The following is a 19,280-nucleotide window of genomic DNA, read 5'->3' as shown; positions in this document are numbered from 1 at the left end:
TGACAAAACTACAGCCAGCATAATACTAAATGGGAAAATACTAAAAGCGTTGCCCTTAAGAACAAGAACAAGACAGGATTCCAGCTTTCACCACTCTGATTCAACATAATACGGGCAGTCCTAGCCACAGCAATCACACAAGAAAAGATAAAAGGCATTAAATTTGGAAAGGAAGAAGCAAAACTCTCATTATTTGCAGATGACATGATATTGTACATAGAAAACCTAAAGCTCTAGCTGGTTTGGCTCAATGGATAGTGTCAGCCTGTGGACCAAAGGGTCTTGGGTTAGATTCTGATCAAGGGCACATACCTCGCATTCAGGATCCTCCCCAACCTGGGCCCTAGTCAGGGCTCGTGCAAGAGGCAACCAATCAATGTTTCTCTTACATCGATATTTCTCTTTGTCTTTCCCTCTCTCTTCTGCTCTCTCTCAAAATCAATGGAAAAATATCCTTGGTTAAAGATTTTAAAAAGAAAGAAAGAAAGAAAAGAAAACCTAAAGGCTCTACCAGGAAACTACTAGACTTAATAAATGAATTTGGCAAGGTAGCAGCATACAAAATGAACATCCAGAAATCGATGGCATGTTTATACACCTATAAGGAACTCTCAGAAAGAAAAACTTATAAAGCAATCCCATTTACCATGCAACAACAACAACAAAAAAGATACCTAGGAATAAACTTAGCCAAGGAGGTAAAAGACCTGGAAAACTATATGACATTGAAAAAAGAAATAGAGGAAGATACAAACAAATGGAAGCGTATATCATGTTCATGGATTGGAAGAATTAACATCATTAAAATGTTTATACTACCCAAAGCAATCTAGAGTTTCAATGCAATCTCTATTAAGATACCAATGGCATACTTCACAGAACAAGAACAAATACTCCAAACATTTATATGGAACCATAAAAAAACCCAAATAGCTGCAGCAATCTTAGGAAAGAAGAATGAAGTATAAGGGATAACAATACAGGATATCAAACTACTATACTACAAAGCCATTATAACTGAAACAGCCTATTACTCGCACAAGAACAGGCATATAGACCAATGAATAAGAATAGAGATCCCAGTAACTGACCCACACCATTACAGTCAATTAATATTTGACAAAGGAAGCAAGAGCATACAATGGAGTCAAGACAGTCTCTTTAATAAATGGTGTTGGGAAAATTGGACAGATACATGCAAAAAAATGAAACTAGATCACCAACTTACACCATACACAAGAAAAAACTCAAAATGGATAAAAACCTTAAAGGTAAGGCATGAAACCATAAAAATCTTAGAGGAAAACATAGGCAATAAAATCTCAGACATCTCACATAGCAATCTGTTTACGGATACAGCTCCTAGGGTACAGGAAACTAAGAAGAAAACAAATAAATGGAACTACATCAAAATAAAAAGCTTCTGCATAGCAACAATAAAAAATATATTTTTAAATGGGGGAAAAAAATCATTGGCAATTGAAAAAAACATTTGGTTTTGTGGTGCCCAATAGTTATTGATGCTTTCCCTCCTAGGAATAGCTATTGCTTTCCTGTTTCTCTCTTGTTTTGTGTCCTGAGAATCTGGCTTGCCTTTCTGTCTATTGGGGCATGCAAGTGACTCAGGCAACCAATTGTTAGACTGAGGGCCCTCAAATATGGGTGTACAGGCTTAACCTGTTTGGCTTAGTGGATAGAGAGTCGGTCTGCAGACTGAAAGGTCCCAGGTTCGATTCTCATCAAGGGCATGTACCTTGGTTGCGGGCACATCACCAGTAGGAGGTGTGCAGGAGGCAGCTGATCGATGTTTCTCTCTCATCAATGTTTCTTACTCTCTATCCCTCTCCCTTCCTCTCTGTAAAAAATCAATAAAATTTATTAAAAAAATAAAAATATAAAATGCTGTAACATTACACATATTCTTAAAAAATATATATGTTTGTACATAGATGTGGGCTGCATCCAATTTGTGACTAGTGTCCTACTGACTGTTGCCAGCTCTCAGGAAAGTCTTTCTTTTGGCTATCTTTGGGACCCGTTCTGCATCTTAGGAAGGCTGCATCTTTTTTACCTTCTTTGGGGATGACTCTTGAATTCACAGCTAAGTATTGGTTTTGGTTTTAAGTCACTTGATAGGTAAACCTTTGATATAAATATTTGAAACAATTTTTTTAAAAAGAGCTCTATGTCCAGAGTTGGCTGAATTGGAGGTTGATATTCAGAGCCTGATAGAACTTCTTTTAATGCCTCTGTCCTAAGCTGAAATGAAGCCATGTACTCAGAAGAAAAGCAAACATGCTAAAGGCTTTGTCCTGTGACATTAAAGCATTCCAGAGACACACAGCTCTAAATCTAGATCATAGAAATTTTTTACTTTTATCTTAGTTAAAAGATTTACGAATCAAATTGAAGATAATGTAGTTGGATGGGGGTGGGTGGGTATCAGCCCTTTATATCCTTCCACCTACACTTAACAATACCCAAACATCCCCTACTCATCTCCAAATTATTGCAGATATAACAGATCAGGACATTGTAAACAGAACTGTTCTGCACTTAAGGATTGTGTCCCTAGGAGAGGTAAATCTTACCATGTCTTTAAAATGAAAGCATCCCAAGAGATCACTAAGATGCTACCCACAACCATGTGAGATTGAAGGGAAAAAGAAGGGAAAAGAGGCTTACAAAACCCCAAACTGCTATGAAAGCTCCCTTGCCCAAAATCTAGTCCACAGCCTCCATAAGATTGCTTGCCAAGAGCAGATACAAATTTTAAGTCTTCTTCATAAATATTATTAAAATGCTTTAGCCATCTGAGCAGATAACCTTAACTTGCTCCATCTGTTCTTTTATACTAGGGAGGTTTGTATTAATGTACTTGACATGACTAAAATTTCTTAAGAAGCTATAAGTTCTGTGTGTCTGTCTATATGTTTATTTATATTGATATATGTGTATATGTGTTATTAAATTAATTAAATGGAAGGCCCTAAGGCTAGAGGGCTTTAATGCCATGGAGCTTATGCAAGCAAACCAAATCTAAACCTGTAAATGCCTCAGGATTGTGAAATTGAAGAACAACCAATCACAAACAGCCAACTAGGTTTTAAGCTATAGCCAACCAATAATGTCCTTATTTGCTTTTGCCTTTTCTCTATAAAAGTCTTTCCCTGAACTCCTGTCTGTTGAGTGTAACTTCCTGTTTGGCAATGCCTATTTCAAATAGATATTTATTCAAACACTTTAAAAATTTTAAAGACCTCAGTGTATTTTTTAACAGTATGTTATGGATGTGTGATATTTTTTCTACCTTTGTGTAGTACTATCAAATTAACTTATAAAATGTTTCAAAGGATTTTTATTCAAATTGGTCTGGATATAAATGAACTTACAGATAAATTAAGTAATCCTAAAATTCTCAGAAATATAGAATCTACCCACAGGTTTGTTTTTTAAGTTCATGTAGTTTGGAATAATCTTTGGTAAACAGCTGGTTTTAAGAAAAAACATAGGCATAACTTCAGAGTTGTCAGCATTAAATATAATGCAGACATATAATTTTTTCTACTTAGTTTACTAGTCAAAGTTTTGTTATCACTACTAGATGTTTAAGAGTATAAAACTATAAATTCAATCTAAAAACAGAAAATACATAAACATAAATTGCTTAATGCATGTTGAGTATGGTAGCATGGAAAAGAGAAAAATTATATGTTAAACTTTTTAGTTGCATTGTCTCTATGATATTTGAGGCTTCTCAATATATAGGTATACCAGTGACCTGGTGCACAAAATTCATGCACATTAAAAGGGAGTTAATTGGAGGAAATATTTTAATATTGCTATTTTCCCTTTCTCTATAATAGAAGTGTCAGAGATGAAAGAAAATTAGTAAAATGTATATGAAAATCTTCCTCCTGTCAGAGTCTGGGGCGCGCCACAGGAACCAGAGTCAAGTTCCTGCCCCCCCACGCGTGCCTTGAAATTGTGCGAGACCCAGACCCAGCCAGCCCCACCCTCATTGGGCTAGATCCAGACCCAGCCGGCCCAAACCCTGTCAAGCCCTGCCGGGTGCGGTTCAGGTTGCCTGGCCTGGAGCCAGGGTGTGGGGGGGTGGCCTGAGGTCCCCCGGCCTGGGCTGAGGGGTGTGCCTTGAGGTCCCCTGGCCCAGGCCAGGGGGCATGGCCTGAGGTCCCCTGTCAAGCCCCGCCTGGTGGGGGGCACAGCCTCAGGTCCCACGACCCAGGAAGGGGTGTGGCCTGAAGCCCCCCAACCTGGGCCAGGGTGGGGGATGCACCTTGAGGTTCCCTGTCAAGCCCCACATGGCAGAGGGTGTGGCCTCAGGTCCCCTGCCCCGGCCCAGCGCTACGCAGCCTCAGGTCCTTGCTGATTGCTCATTAAGGCTCATTACAGGAACTTGGCCTCCGCTGTGGGTGCAGCCATCTTGTGTTACAGAATTCTTGCCGCCACTGTGGGTGCAACCATCTTGACTGTTACGGTGTGATGGTCAATTTGCATATCCCATTTTTATTAGATAAGATGTCTATATATGTATGTGTATATATATTTCATGAACTATATGTTAAAAAAATTGTCGAAAAGAGAAATGACATACGATGAAGGCTAATCTTGTCTAATGTCTCATTAAATTTTCATTAGTAATTTAAACACAATTGTTATGAGTGAGTGAATTAATAAATGTGAGATAAAAGTTTATAATAAATGAGCTTTTCAACAAATATTATGTTTTATAAAATATGTCTATTTAAATAGGTTCCAAAATCTTTTTAGTAACTTGAAACCTTAAAGTTTTACTGTTCAATTAAATGATGGTAATTCATTGACTATCTAGATCATTTCAAAATTAGATAAAATACTGAGATATTAATTACTGAACATAAGTTTATTTACTTTTGACTTCCTATTACAGAGGAATTAATTATAACACATTCTGTGCCATTTTGAAAACTATACTTTGAGAAAGTGCATATTTCTAGAAATGGTAAAATGTATATTCATAAAAACAGTTCATAATTATTTATTCTCTAGTTTTCACTAGAAATTAAGGATTCTGAGGCTTAAAAATTCTAATTAACATATGTAATTAAAGCTAATAGAATATAATAAGGGAACAACTTTGTATGCAAAAAAATTAGGATGTGTTTTTGATACAAAAAAATATGAGGTATGAAATGGTTGTTGGTTTTTTTTAAGTGATTTTATTGATTTCAGAGAGAGGATGGGAGAAGGAGAATCATCGATCAGCTGCCTCTTGCTTGTGCCTTGACTAGGAATTGAACCATGACCTTCTGGTTCATGGGTCAACATTCAACCACTGAGCCACACCAGCTGGGCTGAAAATGTGTTTTTTTAAGAGAAAAAGAGAATAGTTTTGTCCTGAAGGACTGATAATTTCTGTGATAATTCTTTTTTTTTAAAGATATATTTATTGATTTCAGAGAGGAAGTGAGAGGGAGAGAGAGATAGAAACATCAATGATGAGAGTGAATCATTGATTGGCTGCCTCCTGTACACCCCCCTCCTGGGGATCAAGCCAGCAACCCAGGCATATGCCCTTGACTGGAATTGAACCTAGGACCTTTCAGTCTGCAGGTTGACGCTCTATCCACTAAGCCAAAGCAGCTAGGGAAATATCTAATTATTAACTAATTATTATTAAGTTAATTCTAATTATTAACTTAAAATATTCTATGTCACAAAAATAACCAGAATTCTGTGTCAATTATAATAAACTCTCATCAAATCTTTAATTTGGCCACTTTTAAGTCTTTTGCCATTTACAGACAGCTACTTATTTGTTCTGATGTTTTTGCAAAAGTGCTTGTCTTCAAGGAGATTCATGGAAAGAACTCTAAGAAGTATATACATCTGAACTGGTAAAAATTTGCTAAAACTCTAATGGAGAAACTGAGGCATTCATAAAATTTCTAACACAAGATCAAATAGTACAAAAATTAATTATATAGTACTGAATAAATTGATGAGGATGATTCATTTTCATGACTTTAAAAAATTGCTGGATTCTTAATATTTTGTTTTTCAGGTTTAAGGAAACTTTTTTCTTTCTTCTCTTAAGCTATCTAAGACTTACAGCAATTTGGTAAAGTATACCTTGTGAACAAAGATAAAACAATTGATTTTCTCCCTACTCTATTCTTCCAGAATTAGAAAATTCTTAGTGATTTTTCTTATTTTCATGGCAATATAGCTATTTTCATAAGTTCAATAAGTCTGTTCTCCTGCCTGGCTAGTGTGGCTCAGTGGCTGAGTGCTGACCCATAAGACAGAAGTTCATGGTCTGATTCCAGGTCAGGACACATGCAAGAGGCAGCTGATTGATAATTCTCATCATTGATGTTTCTCTCTATCTTTCCCTTTCTGTTCCTTTCTCTGAAATCAATAAAAACTTACCTTTTAAATAAAGAGTCTATTTTCCTTATAAGGGAGACAATTGGAAACATTGCATATATTACCAATGCTTTGACTGGAATGTCATATTTAAGAATATGTATAGAATCAGATATTACAAGACAGCTTTAAGAAACTAAGGTTGATTCTATGGAGCCAAATGAAGCCCCTTGGCAAAACTAGTCTGGTACCTTGCTTACAGGGTTCCCAGCAGCCTTAGCAGGCGAGTAAGAAAGGTCACTTCTGATGGGCCCAGGAAACTTAGGATATTTTGGAGACTTCAAGAAGAAAGAAATTAACCTAAATCTATGGGTATTCTAGGCAAAGTCTAGTGGCAAGTTCTTGGCTTGGTTTCTTAGCCTTGAGAGGCTTTTAAAGTCTAACTTGAGTAATGAAAAGTTCCAACAAAGCAAACTTTATTTATTCATTTTATTTTTTTCAACAAAGCAAACTTTAAAAAAGCTTATATGATCATCACTATTCTTGCTGCTCCTATATGAATAACCAGGCCAAGTTTAATGAGACTAGACTTATTGTGCAAAGAAATTAGTCTTACTTTTATTATCTCTGATAGAAATGGGGTGATTAAAAAATTTTTTTAGCAGGAAACTATAACACACCCTTGTAAGATCCAATACTGGTTCTGCTCACTTTTTTGGAGGTTTGGTTATCTACCTGTAAACTGGACTGGAGTCTCCAATATCTGGCTACAACTCCTCAAATTAATGTTCCAAATTTCCTCCCACCCGCTGAGTTGGAATCATTGAAAACTAAAACTGCCTTTTCCAAAGCCCTATAAGCTAAAGTTGGACAACTTAATATAAACTTCAGGAAAAGTACCACAATGACTCATGTTTAGACAATCTTGATGCCTGTTGTAAGTTTACCAAAATACTGATAACATCCCCAGGGACATCCAACTACAAACCAGGAAAATCTGCCAGGTTACCGTTGCCTGCCCTATTCTATCTGAAGATGCTTGAAGCCCAACCTCTAAAAATCTTTTTAAATGACCTCTAGACTTAAGTTAGTTCTAACCATTAACTTTCCTTTTCCATAGAAATGCTCCAGACTGAGATACTGCTTCCATGGGTTATGGGACAATCTACTAATTCAGTTTGTGGACTGTGAGACTTCTTGGGGGAAATTTCAGATGGGGTTCAGGAAATGCTAAGCCCTAAATATGGCATCTTTGAAACCAGAATATTTTAAGCTAAAGGGGTATGAAAAAGTGGCAGAAGCAGAAAGGTACTCTGACCGAAGCCCTCACCCCTGCTTTTCTTCCCTGAAACACGTCATAGAACTCCCATGTGAAAGGTGTCCTCCCTATACCTGGAAGAAGAAAGGCATTCATATCACCAGAGACAGGGAATTTGGGCTGAGAAATATATATAATCAAACCTTACTAAAGGAACCCTTGTCTTCCCAGTCACTTCTTATCCATTCATTAGCCCAAGCCCTTTTGTCTTGCTAATTCTTCACTTATTTGTTTCTTTATCTAAAAGGTATCAAAGCCTGATGCTCTGACTACTTCCTCAGGACTTCATTCTTCTGTGAAAACTACCATGTATATGTAAAAATTTAATAAAATGTGTATGCTTTCCTCTTGTTAATCTGTCTTCCATCAGTTTAACTTTTCAGACCCAGCCACGGACCCTTAAGAAGGTCAAGGACAGGAGAAGGACAATGGCTGTCGACAGGAAGGCAAACTGCAAGATAGTGTGTGAGTGAAAGAATGAAGGGAAAGTGTGTGCTTGCACGGGGAGTGTTTGTTTGTGAGTTGAGGGACAGCTATACCCCAGGGGACTGTAGGGGATGGGGTTCCCCTGACCTGGCAGCCTCCACTGCTGCTAGGATCCCTCCTGGAGCGACCAGCACTGATGAGGAGACCACGCCATCTTGAGGGGGAGAGTGGATGTTGTTGGAAGCCTGAAAATCCCGGGAATCTACAAAAATGGCACCCAAGGAACAGCTGCGAACCCGGGAACACCAGTCCCCAAGCGGTGAGAGGACTCGGATTCTGAGTGGCTCTGCACCCCCTCACAGAAAGGTCAGATTTCGCCTGGGATAAGGTGAGGTCTGTGGTCCAGGCAGGAGAGTGAAATCAAAGAAGAAATAAAAAACATCATGGCAACAAAAGACAATGAAAACACAACAATCCAAAACCTATGGGACACAGTGAAATCAGTCTTGAGAGGGAAGGTCATAGCTCTACAACCCTGCTGCAAAAAACAAGAAAAAATGGTAATAAATTACCTAACCTTACAACTCAAAGAGTTAGAAAGAGAGCAACAAGAAAATCCCAGTGTAAGCAGAAGGAAGGAAATAATAAAGATCAGAATGGAGATAAACGACATAGAGACCAAAAACAAAAAAACAAAAAACACAGAGTACAAAAGATCAACAAAACCAAGAGCTGGTTCTTTGAAAGGATAAACAAGATTGATGAACCTCTAGCCAGGCTCACCAAGAAGCAAAGACAGAGGATCCAAATAAACAAAATCAAAAATGAAAGAGGAGAAAAAACAACAGAAGCCACAGAAATACAAAGGATTGCTAAAAAATACTATTAACAACTCTATTCCAACAATCTGGACGACCTGCAGGAACTGGACATTTTCCTAGAAAGATACAACCTTCCAAAACTCAATCAGGAAGAATCTAAGAATCTCAATAGGCCAATAACTATGGAAGAAATTGAAGCAGTCATCAAAAAGCTTCCAGCAAACAAAAGCCCATGACCAGACGGCTTCACAGGGGAGTTTTACCAAACATTCAAGGAAGAACTAAAACCTATTCTCCTCAGACTACTACAAAAAATTCAAGAGGAAGGAACACTTCCAAGCTCATTTTATGCAGCCAGCATCACCCTAATATCAAAAACAGATAAAGACAACACAATAAAACAGAATTACAGGTCAATATCCCTCATGAACATAATGCCAAATTTCTCAGCAAAATGCTAGCAAATTGGACCAGCAGTACCTCAGAAAGATCATACACCAAGAACAAGTAGATTTATCCCAGGGATGCAAAGATGGTACAATATCCACAAATCAATAAATGTGATACATCACATAAACAAATTGAGAGATAAAAATCACATAGTCAAATAAATTGATGCAGAAAAGGCATTTGACAAAATCCAACACCCATTTTTGATAAAAACTCTCAGCAAGGTGGGAATAGAAGGATCATACCTCAACATAATAAAAGCCATATATGACAAACCTACAGCCAACATCATACGCAATGGCCAAAAACTAAAACCATTTCCTCTAAGAACAGGAGCAAGACAGGGATGTCCCCTCTCACCACTCCTATTCAACATAGTACTGGAAGTATTAGCCATTGCGATTAGACAAAAGAAGAAATAAAAGACATCCAAATTGGACAAGAAGAAGTAAAACTGTCCTTATTTGCAGATGACATGATATTGTACATAAAAAACCCTAAAGACTCCATAAAAAAATTATTAGACTTAATAAATGAATTTGGCAATGTAGCAGGATACAAAATTAATGCTGAGAAATATATGGCATTTCTTTACAACAATAGTGAACTTACAGAAAGAGAGACTAAAAAAGCAATCCCATTTACCATCACACCAAAAAAATTAAGATATCTAGGAATTAACTTAACTAAAGAGGTAAAAGACCTCTTCTCAGAAAACTACAGGATGTTGAAAAAAGAGATAGAGGAAGACATAAACAGATGAAAGAATATACCATGTTTTTGGATTGGTAGAATCAATATCATTAAAATATCCATACTATCCAAAGCAATGTATAAATTCAATGCACTCCCTATTAAAATACCAATGACATATTTCCCAGACCTAGAACGAACTCTCCCAAAATTCATCTGGAATAAAAAAAGACCCCGGATAGCTGCAGTGATCCTTAGAAAGAAGAACAAAGTAGGTGGGATCTCAATAGCAGATATCAAGCTGTATTACAAAGCCACTGTTCTCAAAACTGCCTGGTACTGGCACAAGAACAGACATATAGATCAATGGAATAGAATAGAGAGCCCAGAAATCGGCCCGAACCAATATGCTCAATTAATATTTGACAAAGGAGGCAAGAACATACAATGGAGTCAAGAGAGTCTCTTCAATAAATTGTGTTGGGAAAATTGGACAGATACATGCAAAAAAAAAAAATGAAACTAGACCACCAACTTACACCATACACAAAAATAAACTCAAAATGGATAAAGGACTTAAAAGTAAGATGGGAAACCATAAGAATGCTAGAGGAATCCAAAGGCAACAAAATCTCAGACATATGCCAAAGCAATTTCTTCACCAATACAGCTCCTAGGGCATCTACACAATGGAATATAAAGAGAAAATAAACAAATGGGACTATATCAAAATAAAAAGCTTCTGCACTGCAAAAGAAACCATCAACAAAACAACAAGAAAGACCACTGCGTGGGAAAACATATTTGCCAATGTTATCACTGATAAGAGTTTAATTTCCAACATTTATAGGGAACTCATACAAATTAACAAAAGGAAGATAAACAATCCAATCAAAAAATGGGCAAAGGACCTAAATAGACACTTTTCAAAAGAGGACATACAGAAGGCCAAGAGACATATGAAAACATGCTCAAAGTCACTAATCATCCAAGAGATGCAAATCAAAACAACAATGAGGTATCATCTCACACCTGTCAGAATGGCTATCATCAACTGAAGTATGGTAGCAATCATCTCAGGCAGAAACTATAGTTTAACTTTAACCCTGCTGTTTGGCTTCTGTACTTATTTGTTTTGTTTAACAATAGAAAAGTTATTTTGATTTTCTGAATTATATAAATCATCCCATTCGATTAAATACCCTATTGATTATGTGAATATCCCATTTGTAGTGGTCATACTGGTCTTAGAAAGCACATTTTCCTTTACCTGGGAAGGACAGCACAGTTATCCCAAGGTCAGAGGGTTCCAGTTAATGTGTCCCTGTTGACTCAGTGTTCCGGAGACCCAAAACTGTAATTTAGATCACATGCCTAAGTTTAACCCAGGTTCCTCATTCCAGACCCGAGGTCTCTAGATAATGTGTTTCTGTCAATTCAGTGATCCAGAGACCCAAAACTGTAAATTTAGATAACATGCTGCTTCTGCTTCTGTAAACTGCTTTTTTGCAAACCAAGCTCCTCATTCCAAACCTTGAGATGTAATCAATACCTTTGTTATCTTTGCCTATATAAGTCTGACTTTGCCACTATCTTATCACTATGAGATTTGGGAAAGCAAAATGGCCCCTATTAGTCCCGGATTGCAATAAATGTGACTCTTTAATTCGACCTCTTGAGGCACCCTTCTGTGATTCGTGGGGTACATTACAACACAACAAATCAACAAAAGACAAGTGCTGGAAAGGATGAGGAGAAAAAGGAACCCTCCTTCACTGCTGGTGGGAATGCAGACTGGTGCAGCCACTATGGAAGACAGTATGGAGTTTCCTCAAAAAGTTAAAAATGGAACTCCCATTCAACGCAGTGATCCCACTTCTAGGAATATACCCAAGCAACAGGAACACAATCAGAAAGGATATATGCATCCCTATGTTCATGGCAGCACAATTTACCATAGCTAAGATTTGGAAACAGCCTAAGTGCCCTTCAACAGATGAATGGATTAGAAAACTGTGGTACATCTACACAATGGAATACTATGCTGCTGTAAAAAAGAAGGAATTCTTACCATTTGCAGCAGCATGGATGGAACTAGAGAGCATTATGCTAAGTGAAATAAGCCAGTCAATGAGAGAAAAATACCACATGATCTCACTCATTTCTGGATAATAAAGACCATTATAAACTGATGAACAAAAATAGATACAGAGGCAGAGCAACATCGAAAAGACTGTCAAACTACAGCGGGAAGGACGGGGAGGGTTGGGGGGTAGGAGGGGACGGTAAGAGATCAACCGAAGGACTTGTATGCATGCATATAAGCATAACCAATGGACACAGACACTGGGGGTTAGGGGAGGCTGGAAGAAGGTCAAGGGGGAAAAAAAGGAGATATGTACTACTCTTGGTAATACTTTAAGCAATAAAACAAAATTTTTTTAAAAAAGAAGGTCAAGAATAATTTTCCCCCTAAAAAGTGAATCTTGTATGATTTCATTTTCCATTCTGGAGCCTCAGAATTTACAAACTGGTACAGACTCAAATTTTCCCTGCAGAGGGGGGCTTCATTTAATGTGAATGAGAATGAATTGCCAACATTTACAGTTGAGAGATTTTAGATAAAAATTCGTATTTCTACTTTTTATTTAAAACAGAATTATTGCCCAATTTTGTCATGGTAATAATTGGCTGGACTAGAGTAGGAGCTCCCTTCCTTCCATAAATGGAAAGTTTGCTCTGATGCCTACCAGGCTCACTTCTTTAGCTTCCATCAGATATTCAGCTCCTGGGGACATGTGAGCTGGACTTCTGTTCTAGAGCCTACAGTGAAAGGGCCAAACAGAGACCCAGGGAATCCCCTCTCCCTTCCTTCTGGTCTTCCCATTGAGATGGCAGTCATCTCATCAGTGTTGGTTATAAGACCCTTTTTAGACTCTCGCATACATTTGTGCTGGAGATGCTAATACTGAGTTCAGGCAAATTGAACATACTGATTTTTATTGGCATATAAATTTGTTTTCTAGAAATTTCTTGAGTTTCATAGCTTGAATTCACCTAAATTCATTGCTTCCCCTAGGCCCGTGGTTGGCAAACTGCGGCTCGCGAGCCACATGTGGCTCTTTGGCCCCTTGAGTGTGGCTCTTCCACAAAATACCATGTGCGGGTGTGCACGTGCAGTGTGATTGAAACTTCGTGGCCCATGAGCAGAAGTCGGTATTTTGTGGAAGAGCCGGTATTTTGTGGAAGAGCCACACTCAAGGGGCCAAAGAGCCGCATGTGGCTCACGAGCCCCAGTTTGCCAAGCTGAAGTTTGCCGACCACTGCCAGGCAATTTTGAAAGCTTTCCCACAAATATACTACCAGCAGCTACTGGGGGATATCTGGGTCACTTGGTTAAGAAAACACACACACACACACACACACACACACACACACAAATACTAAAATTTTTCAATTCTTCGCCATGGGCACAGTGCTAAATTAAGCAAATAATTTAGTCTTCCAAAGGCATTAGTTAAAGAAGCATCTTGGCTGCACATTAAAATCTGGTTGCACCTCAGACCAGCCAAGTCAGGGACTCTGGGGGTAAGATTCCAACTCCAAACTCCTAGGTCAGGGGTGAGAAACATTTTTCTGCCAAGGGCCATTTGAATATTATAACATCATTTGAGGGCCATACAAAATTTTCAACTTAAAATTAGCCTGCTATATTTGGTCAAACATTTAATTAACTCACCCCTTATGCCTTGGAAGGGCCAGTCCAAATGATTTTGGGGGTCTTATATGGCCTGCAGGCTGGATGTTCCCCACCCCTGGCTTAGATGATTGCAATGTGCAGCTATGGTATGGAGCCTTGGCTGCAAAGAATGCATACCAAACCTCTGGGAAAACTCCTCCTAGTTGATAAACAACATGATGTCTTTGAGCTGCAGGTGACTCATCTATAAAATAGGAGTAAGAATGATCTATTTCACTGGCTAAATGTAAAAGAACTATAAAGTGCTATGAAAATATGAATGAGCAATGACGATGATGAGGAGAAGAATAATGGTGGAAATGTAGCAGCCCAACTCATGCCTATGTGGCACAGGCTTAGAAAATTGGGGCATATTATTCTCTCTTGATTCTATTTTAATTTTTTTAAAGTTCCGATTTAGAAATGTACATTGCCTATACTTAACAACATGGATGTATCCAAAAATCATTATGCTGAATGAAAGAAGCCAGATACAAAAGACAAATACTGTATGGTTCTGTTGATACAAAGTATAAATCAATCTATAATGACAAAAAGCAGATAAAAGATTATTCTTTTGGAGTGATGGAAATGTTCTATATCTTGATTGGGATGGTGCTTTTGAAACAGGAATTTTAGGAGAATATAGGCAGGTTTAGGGAATTTTTAGAATTGGGGTCCATGGAAAAAACACAGGGCTACAGATTGGGAGAAGGTACATTTCCATAACACAAGGAAGTCAGGCATGGTTAAGTCTTTATAACACAAGGGAGAGACAACAGTTACATCTACATAAGATAAGGGTTTCTGGGAGTAGCCACGAGGTCTATATTTACATAATAAAGGAGGAAGAAAGCCCAGAAGGAATAAGAGGACAATGAGGGAGGAGGACCTCAGGAGTTACTATAGTCACCAATTTGAAAGGGAATATTGACCAATCAGAGGGGATATCAGGACACAGGACCTGCAGCCTTTATAAACCATGGAAACAGGAAGTCTGTGGGACCTTTTCTCCCTCCCCAGGTGGGAGTCTGTACTTGTTGCTATACCATCTTCTGTCCATGGATTCATTCTTTGACTCTGGTGGACAAAGAATTCAGGTTTCAGTCCAAAAATCCCGTTTCACTTTCATGGGTGTATTCATTGTCAAAAGTCATGGATTTGTACTCTTTTAATGGATGCCACTTATCATATGTAAATGGTCCTCAATAAAGTTGTTAAGAAGAAAAAATAAGACTATACAAAAACCCAGACTGGAAAAGATAGTATTATTTCTAATCTCATGTATCTTTAAATTCTGAATTTGTGAAAGAACATCAGCAGAACAAAGGTGAAGAAAAACTGTAAAAAAAAAGGAAGATTATTTTTGGAGTAAACTCTTGGGCTCTATACTAAAAAGATCATGGTGAGGGTACCATAATGTTAATAGTTTTGTGTTTCTGAGTAAGAGGAAAGAAAGCTAAAGCCCACTCAACCATCTTCACAAAACTGTTGCTCTTACCATGTATTTTTTGCTGCAGTTTTCACTCTGGCAACATTGACAGTTGTTGTCACTCTCTAGGACAAGAAGAGCTACTGCAACCATGAGCATCTGCCATAGGGAAGAGAAAAAAGATCAGAAATAGGTACAAGTGAACATTCATACTCATAATCTGAGCACAGTGATTCAGAGCATAGGTTCTAGGTCAGGTAGATCTGGGTTCAAATCCCAGATCTGCCACTGTCTTAACTGTAAACTCGTAAGTCCTTCCTATAAATGGTGTTATTAGAGTACTAGAGGCCCATTGCATGAAGCCTGGCCGGTGATCGGGTCCAATAGAGGCCAATCGAGGCAGGCTGGCAGGGGGAAGGGACCACTGGAGGTTGGCAGGCTGCAGGTTGGCTGTGGGATCTCACTGACCACCAGGGGGCAGCTCCTGCATTGAGCTTTTATATATATAGATTATGGGATAATGTATGTACAACTTTGAACATAGCACTTAATTCATAGTAAGTAATTGATAAATGTTAGCTATTATCATCATGGTTAATCAGTCATCAAAATCTAACAACTAAAGAGGAGTAAATGGTATGGACATGGGAATACCACCTGGCATTTCTCATTGACCCAGTTGTAAAAGACAAAGGAAAGCCATTCACAAATTTTCAGTTTGCAAAGCCTCTCTCCTTTTATTGCTGTCTGGGATTGTAGGTGAGATGCATGGTGAATATGGAAAGATAGTTCTTTTTTTTAAAAAATATATTTTTATTGATTTTAGAAGGAAAGGAGAGGGAGAGAGAGATAGAAACATCAATGATGAGAGAGAACATTGACAGGCATGTGTCCTTGACCAGAATCAAATCTGGGAACTTTCAGTCCGCAGGCTGATGCTCTATCCACTGAGCCAAACTGGCTAGGGCAGTAAAGTAAGTCAGTTCCCCCATGCATTCAAGCCATCTCAGGTACAAATTTTCCAGTGTTTTGTCTGTAGCAAGCCAACAAATTGTGAGAATTCAATATATTCTACTTCCCCTTTTTTTAGTATCTTATGCAAAGCATTGTATTTTGTTCTGGAAAGAGATGAATTTCTTGATTTTTATAATTCATGGTTGGGGCAGGTATGGAGCATGTATTGTTTCTGGCAAATTCTCCACACATCCTTTACTCTCACTGTTCCCCATACTGGATCTTGAAGCTAAGTTCATTGCTATTTTACTGTTTGTGGTCAACATTTCCAGTTTCCAAATTCCTTCAGTCTTTATTTATTTATCAATCAACTTAATTATTTATCTATATTCCTCTCCTTTCTCTTAAAAGGATTTGATGTAGCAACAATAATATTTTTCAAAAAAAAAATCTTAGACAATAAAATATAGAGAATAGGTTCTTCCCCTGTTTTAAATTTCACATGAATATAACAAAGAAGTCTTATGTTACCCTCCTTTCAACACATTAGTTATCACAGATTTTAATAGATTTTAACCCAGTCATGCCTTGCAACTCTTCCATTTACTATAATGATATATGGAGGGAAACGAGATAGCCAGCTTCATTTTAATATTGGCAGAAATACCTAGACCTAAGCTCTGGAGTCCTATGCCAAAAGAGAAACACAAGCTGGGCCTGTGTTGAAAGAGAAATTTTCTTTTTTTGTTGTTGTAAAACATAATTTCAATACAGAGGGCTCAAGAAAAAGGGAGGAAAGTTACCCATAGCTCTGCCACCCTCACTTGTTTTCATGTATGTATCCCCAGTGTTTTCCCAGCTGTGTATATTTTACATAGTTGCAATCATAATTTATTCACAAGTTTGTTATATCTTTTTTCACTTACAAAATGTTCATTTTCCTTGTTGTTAGATCTTCATCATTACACTTTTCTTCACCGTATAAAATGAATGTATCACAGTTTACTTGGCTATTTCTATATTAGAATGCTTCTAACTATGTCCTATTACAAATACTGATGCCAAAAACATCTGTGTATACATCTCTTTCCTTATTTTGGATTATTTCCTCAGAATGAATTCTCAGATTTAGGATTACTGACTTGGAAGACAGAGCATTCTCATGAATCTTAATATATAATTTCAAATTCATCCAAAAGTTGGCATTTATTTATAGAATCATTGCACCATTTGTTATGTACATATCATATAGTAGTTTTAATAGCAATGGGTATTAATATTTTAAAGTTTACTAATTTAGTATGCAAAATAGTACAAAATGAAAACTGTTTTCCAACATAACTATTCAAGTATTATAAAAATTAAAGCCCCACAAAGATGTAGAGATAGGTTATAATGGATTTGCTTTTAGTTATTGGTGGCATAGTAAGCTTACAGTGTAAAATGTGTTGTTTTTAGTATTGATACTACCAGGAAAAATCTCTTTTCCTCTGAGTTGCCAACATGATTAATTTTTTTAAAAGAAGAGTCATCAGGAAAACACTCATGGGTTCTTACCATGCATAATTTGATTTAGTTTTCAATATTACTCTCCATTATTAGGGGTGTAATGTCGCACTATTTAATGATGAAATGGCCTATCCTTTGATAAGTATTTATAATCACAATAATCACTGTACTGGGCACTTCATACATGAGATTTTATGCAATGCCTACAACTACCCGAAAAGTAAATGTCATTATCCCCGTTTTCCAAATGAAGACAAGACACTGAGTAACTTGCTCAAGGTCTCATGGCACAAATGCAGAGCTTTGATCTGAATGCAAATTTGTGTGCAGCTCCAAGCCTCTGCTTTTCTGTGCTGTCTTAGTATCAAGCTAGAGAAATTGTGAGTGCAGGTAGAAAGTCTTTCTGGAAAAGAGCAGTGCCACTAGGGATTAAATGGTTTAAGTTGACACACAGAGCTCATGAGGACACAATATTTCTATAGGCCAGTCTTGCAAACTTTTATTAGGACCAATTTCCTGTCCTGCCGAAGCTACAAAAATGAACAGCTAACCAAAATACAAACCTGCTCTTCAATTCCCAAGGGACTACTTGCCTCCCCACCCCACCCATCTTTCAAATCCCAAACCCAGGATTAGTGGAACAATTTTACCATTATTGATAACTTTTAGTAGGAAAAAAGCAATTCTTAGTAAAAACTTCCCCTTTTGTGATCCCCAGTCTCCCAGATCACACTTACCATGATACCTGAGAAACAGATTCCTTCAAAATACCACACGTAGTTGGTGAGTTTACTGCTTGATGCATAGGAAGTTTGCCCATTTGGGAAATACAATAGTATATTCACAATTATACTCCAAAGCGCAAGCGGAATCAGCAGACCACTTAGGCAGCCTCCACATTTCTGAGACCCCATTTTACCCTGCTCAGAACCTGCAGGAGATTACAAGAGTGTAAAATTTCACTCCTACCTATCTCCCCCAACCAACCCCCTCCCCCCCTTTTTTTTACATTACCTCCACTTTCTAGGTCAGAGTCCTTTACTTCCTATTCAGGAGGAGCCCAGGATTCAGACAGGACTGCAACCCACAGCCTCTCGCTGTGAAAGAGTGGTTTACTGTTTGGAGAACAATAGATAACGATCTAGGACTGAAGAGCTGAGTTGGTCTTCATCCTGTGCCAGAGGAATGCTGTGTTTTTACTGCTTTTAAAATAAGTAATTTTCCTTTGGATTAGAGCGCTACACACTTAACCCCGAGTACATGTTAAGAAGGAAGTCGGAGCTGGCGTTGACATTGAGTCTGGCAAATTTCATCTAACAGCAGAAATGGATTAAAGAGAAAACTACCAAGAGAGCTTATACTAGAGCATGGTAGGCATGTAGTATGTTTGCTCGAATGTCCTGTCATTTTATACTGTTTTTAATTCAGTCTTCTTAATTGTGGGCTCCTTCTTCAGCAAGCACTATTTAAATGGCAGGGGACACAAAAAAGACAAACAAAGGGACAAACAGGATGATGGTTGAGAAAAATAAGACATCACAGTGTCTGAGTTCATTGTCGCAACACCAA

The 19,280-nt window shown here is 37.8% G+C and overlaps 1 protein-coding gene across 1 annotated transcript in view; it reads right to left on the bottom strand.

The window, feature by feature from the left end:
* Positions 1 to 18,625, bottom strand: part of TM4SF18 (transmembrane 4 L six family member 18) — a gene marked incomplete at both ends in the record, with an annotated part of 36,035 nt that extends 17,410 nt beyond the window's left edge. Inside the window, 2 exons of the mRNA XM_081086027.1 lie at positions 15,318 to 15,407; positions 18,449 to 18,625. Coding sequence (XP_080942153.1) covers positions 15,318 to 15,407; positions 18,449 to 18,625 — 267 coding nt within the window. The remainder of the gene's footprint in view (positions 1 to 15,317; positions 15,408 to 18,448) is intronic.
* Positions 18,626 to 19,280: the final 655 nt, after the last annotated feature.

The sequence above is a fragment of the Myotis nattereri genome (assembly GCF_964212035.1).
Source record: "Myotis nattereri genome assembly, chromosome: 3".
NCBI classification, from domain to species: Eukaryota; Metazoa; Chordata; class Mammalia; order Chiroptera; family Vespertilionidae; genus Myotis; species Myotis nattereri.
The sequence above is the reverse complement of the archived record's forward strand: the minus strand, read 5'-3'. Positions and strand labels throughout refer to the sequence as shown.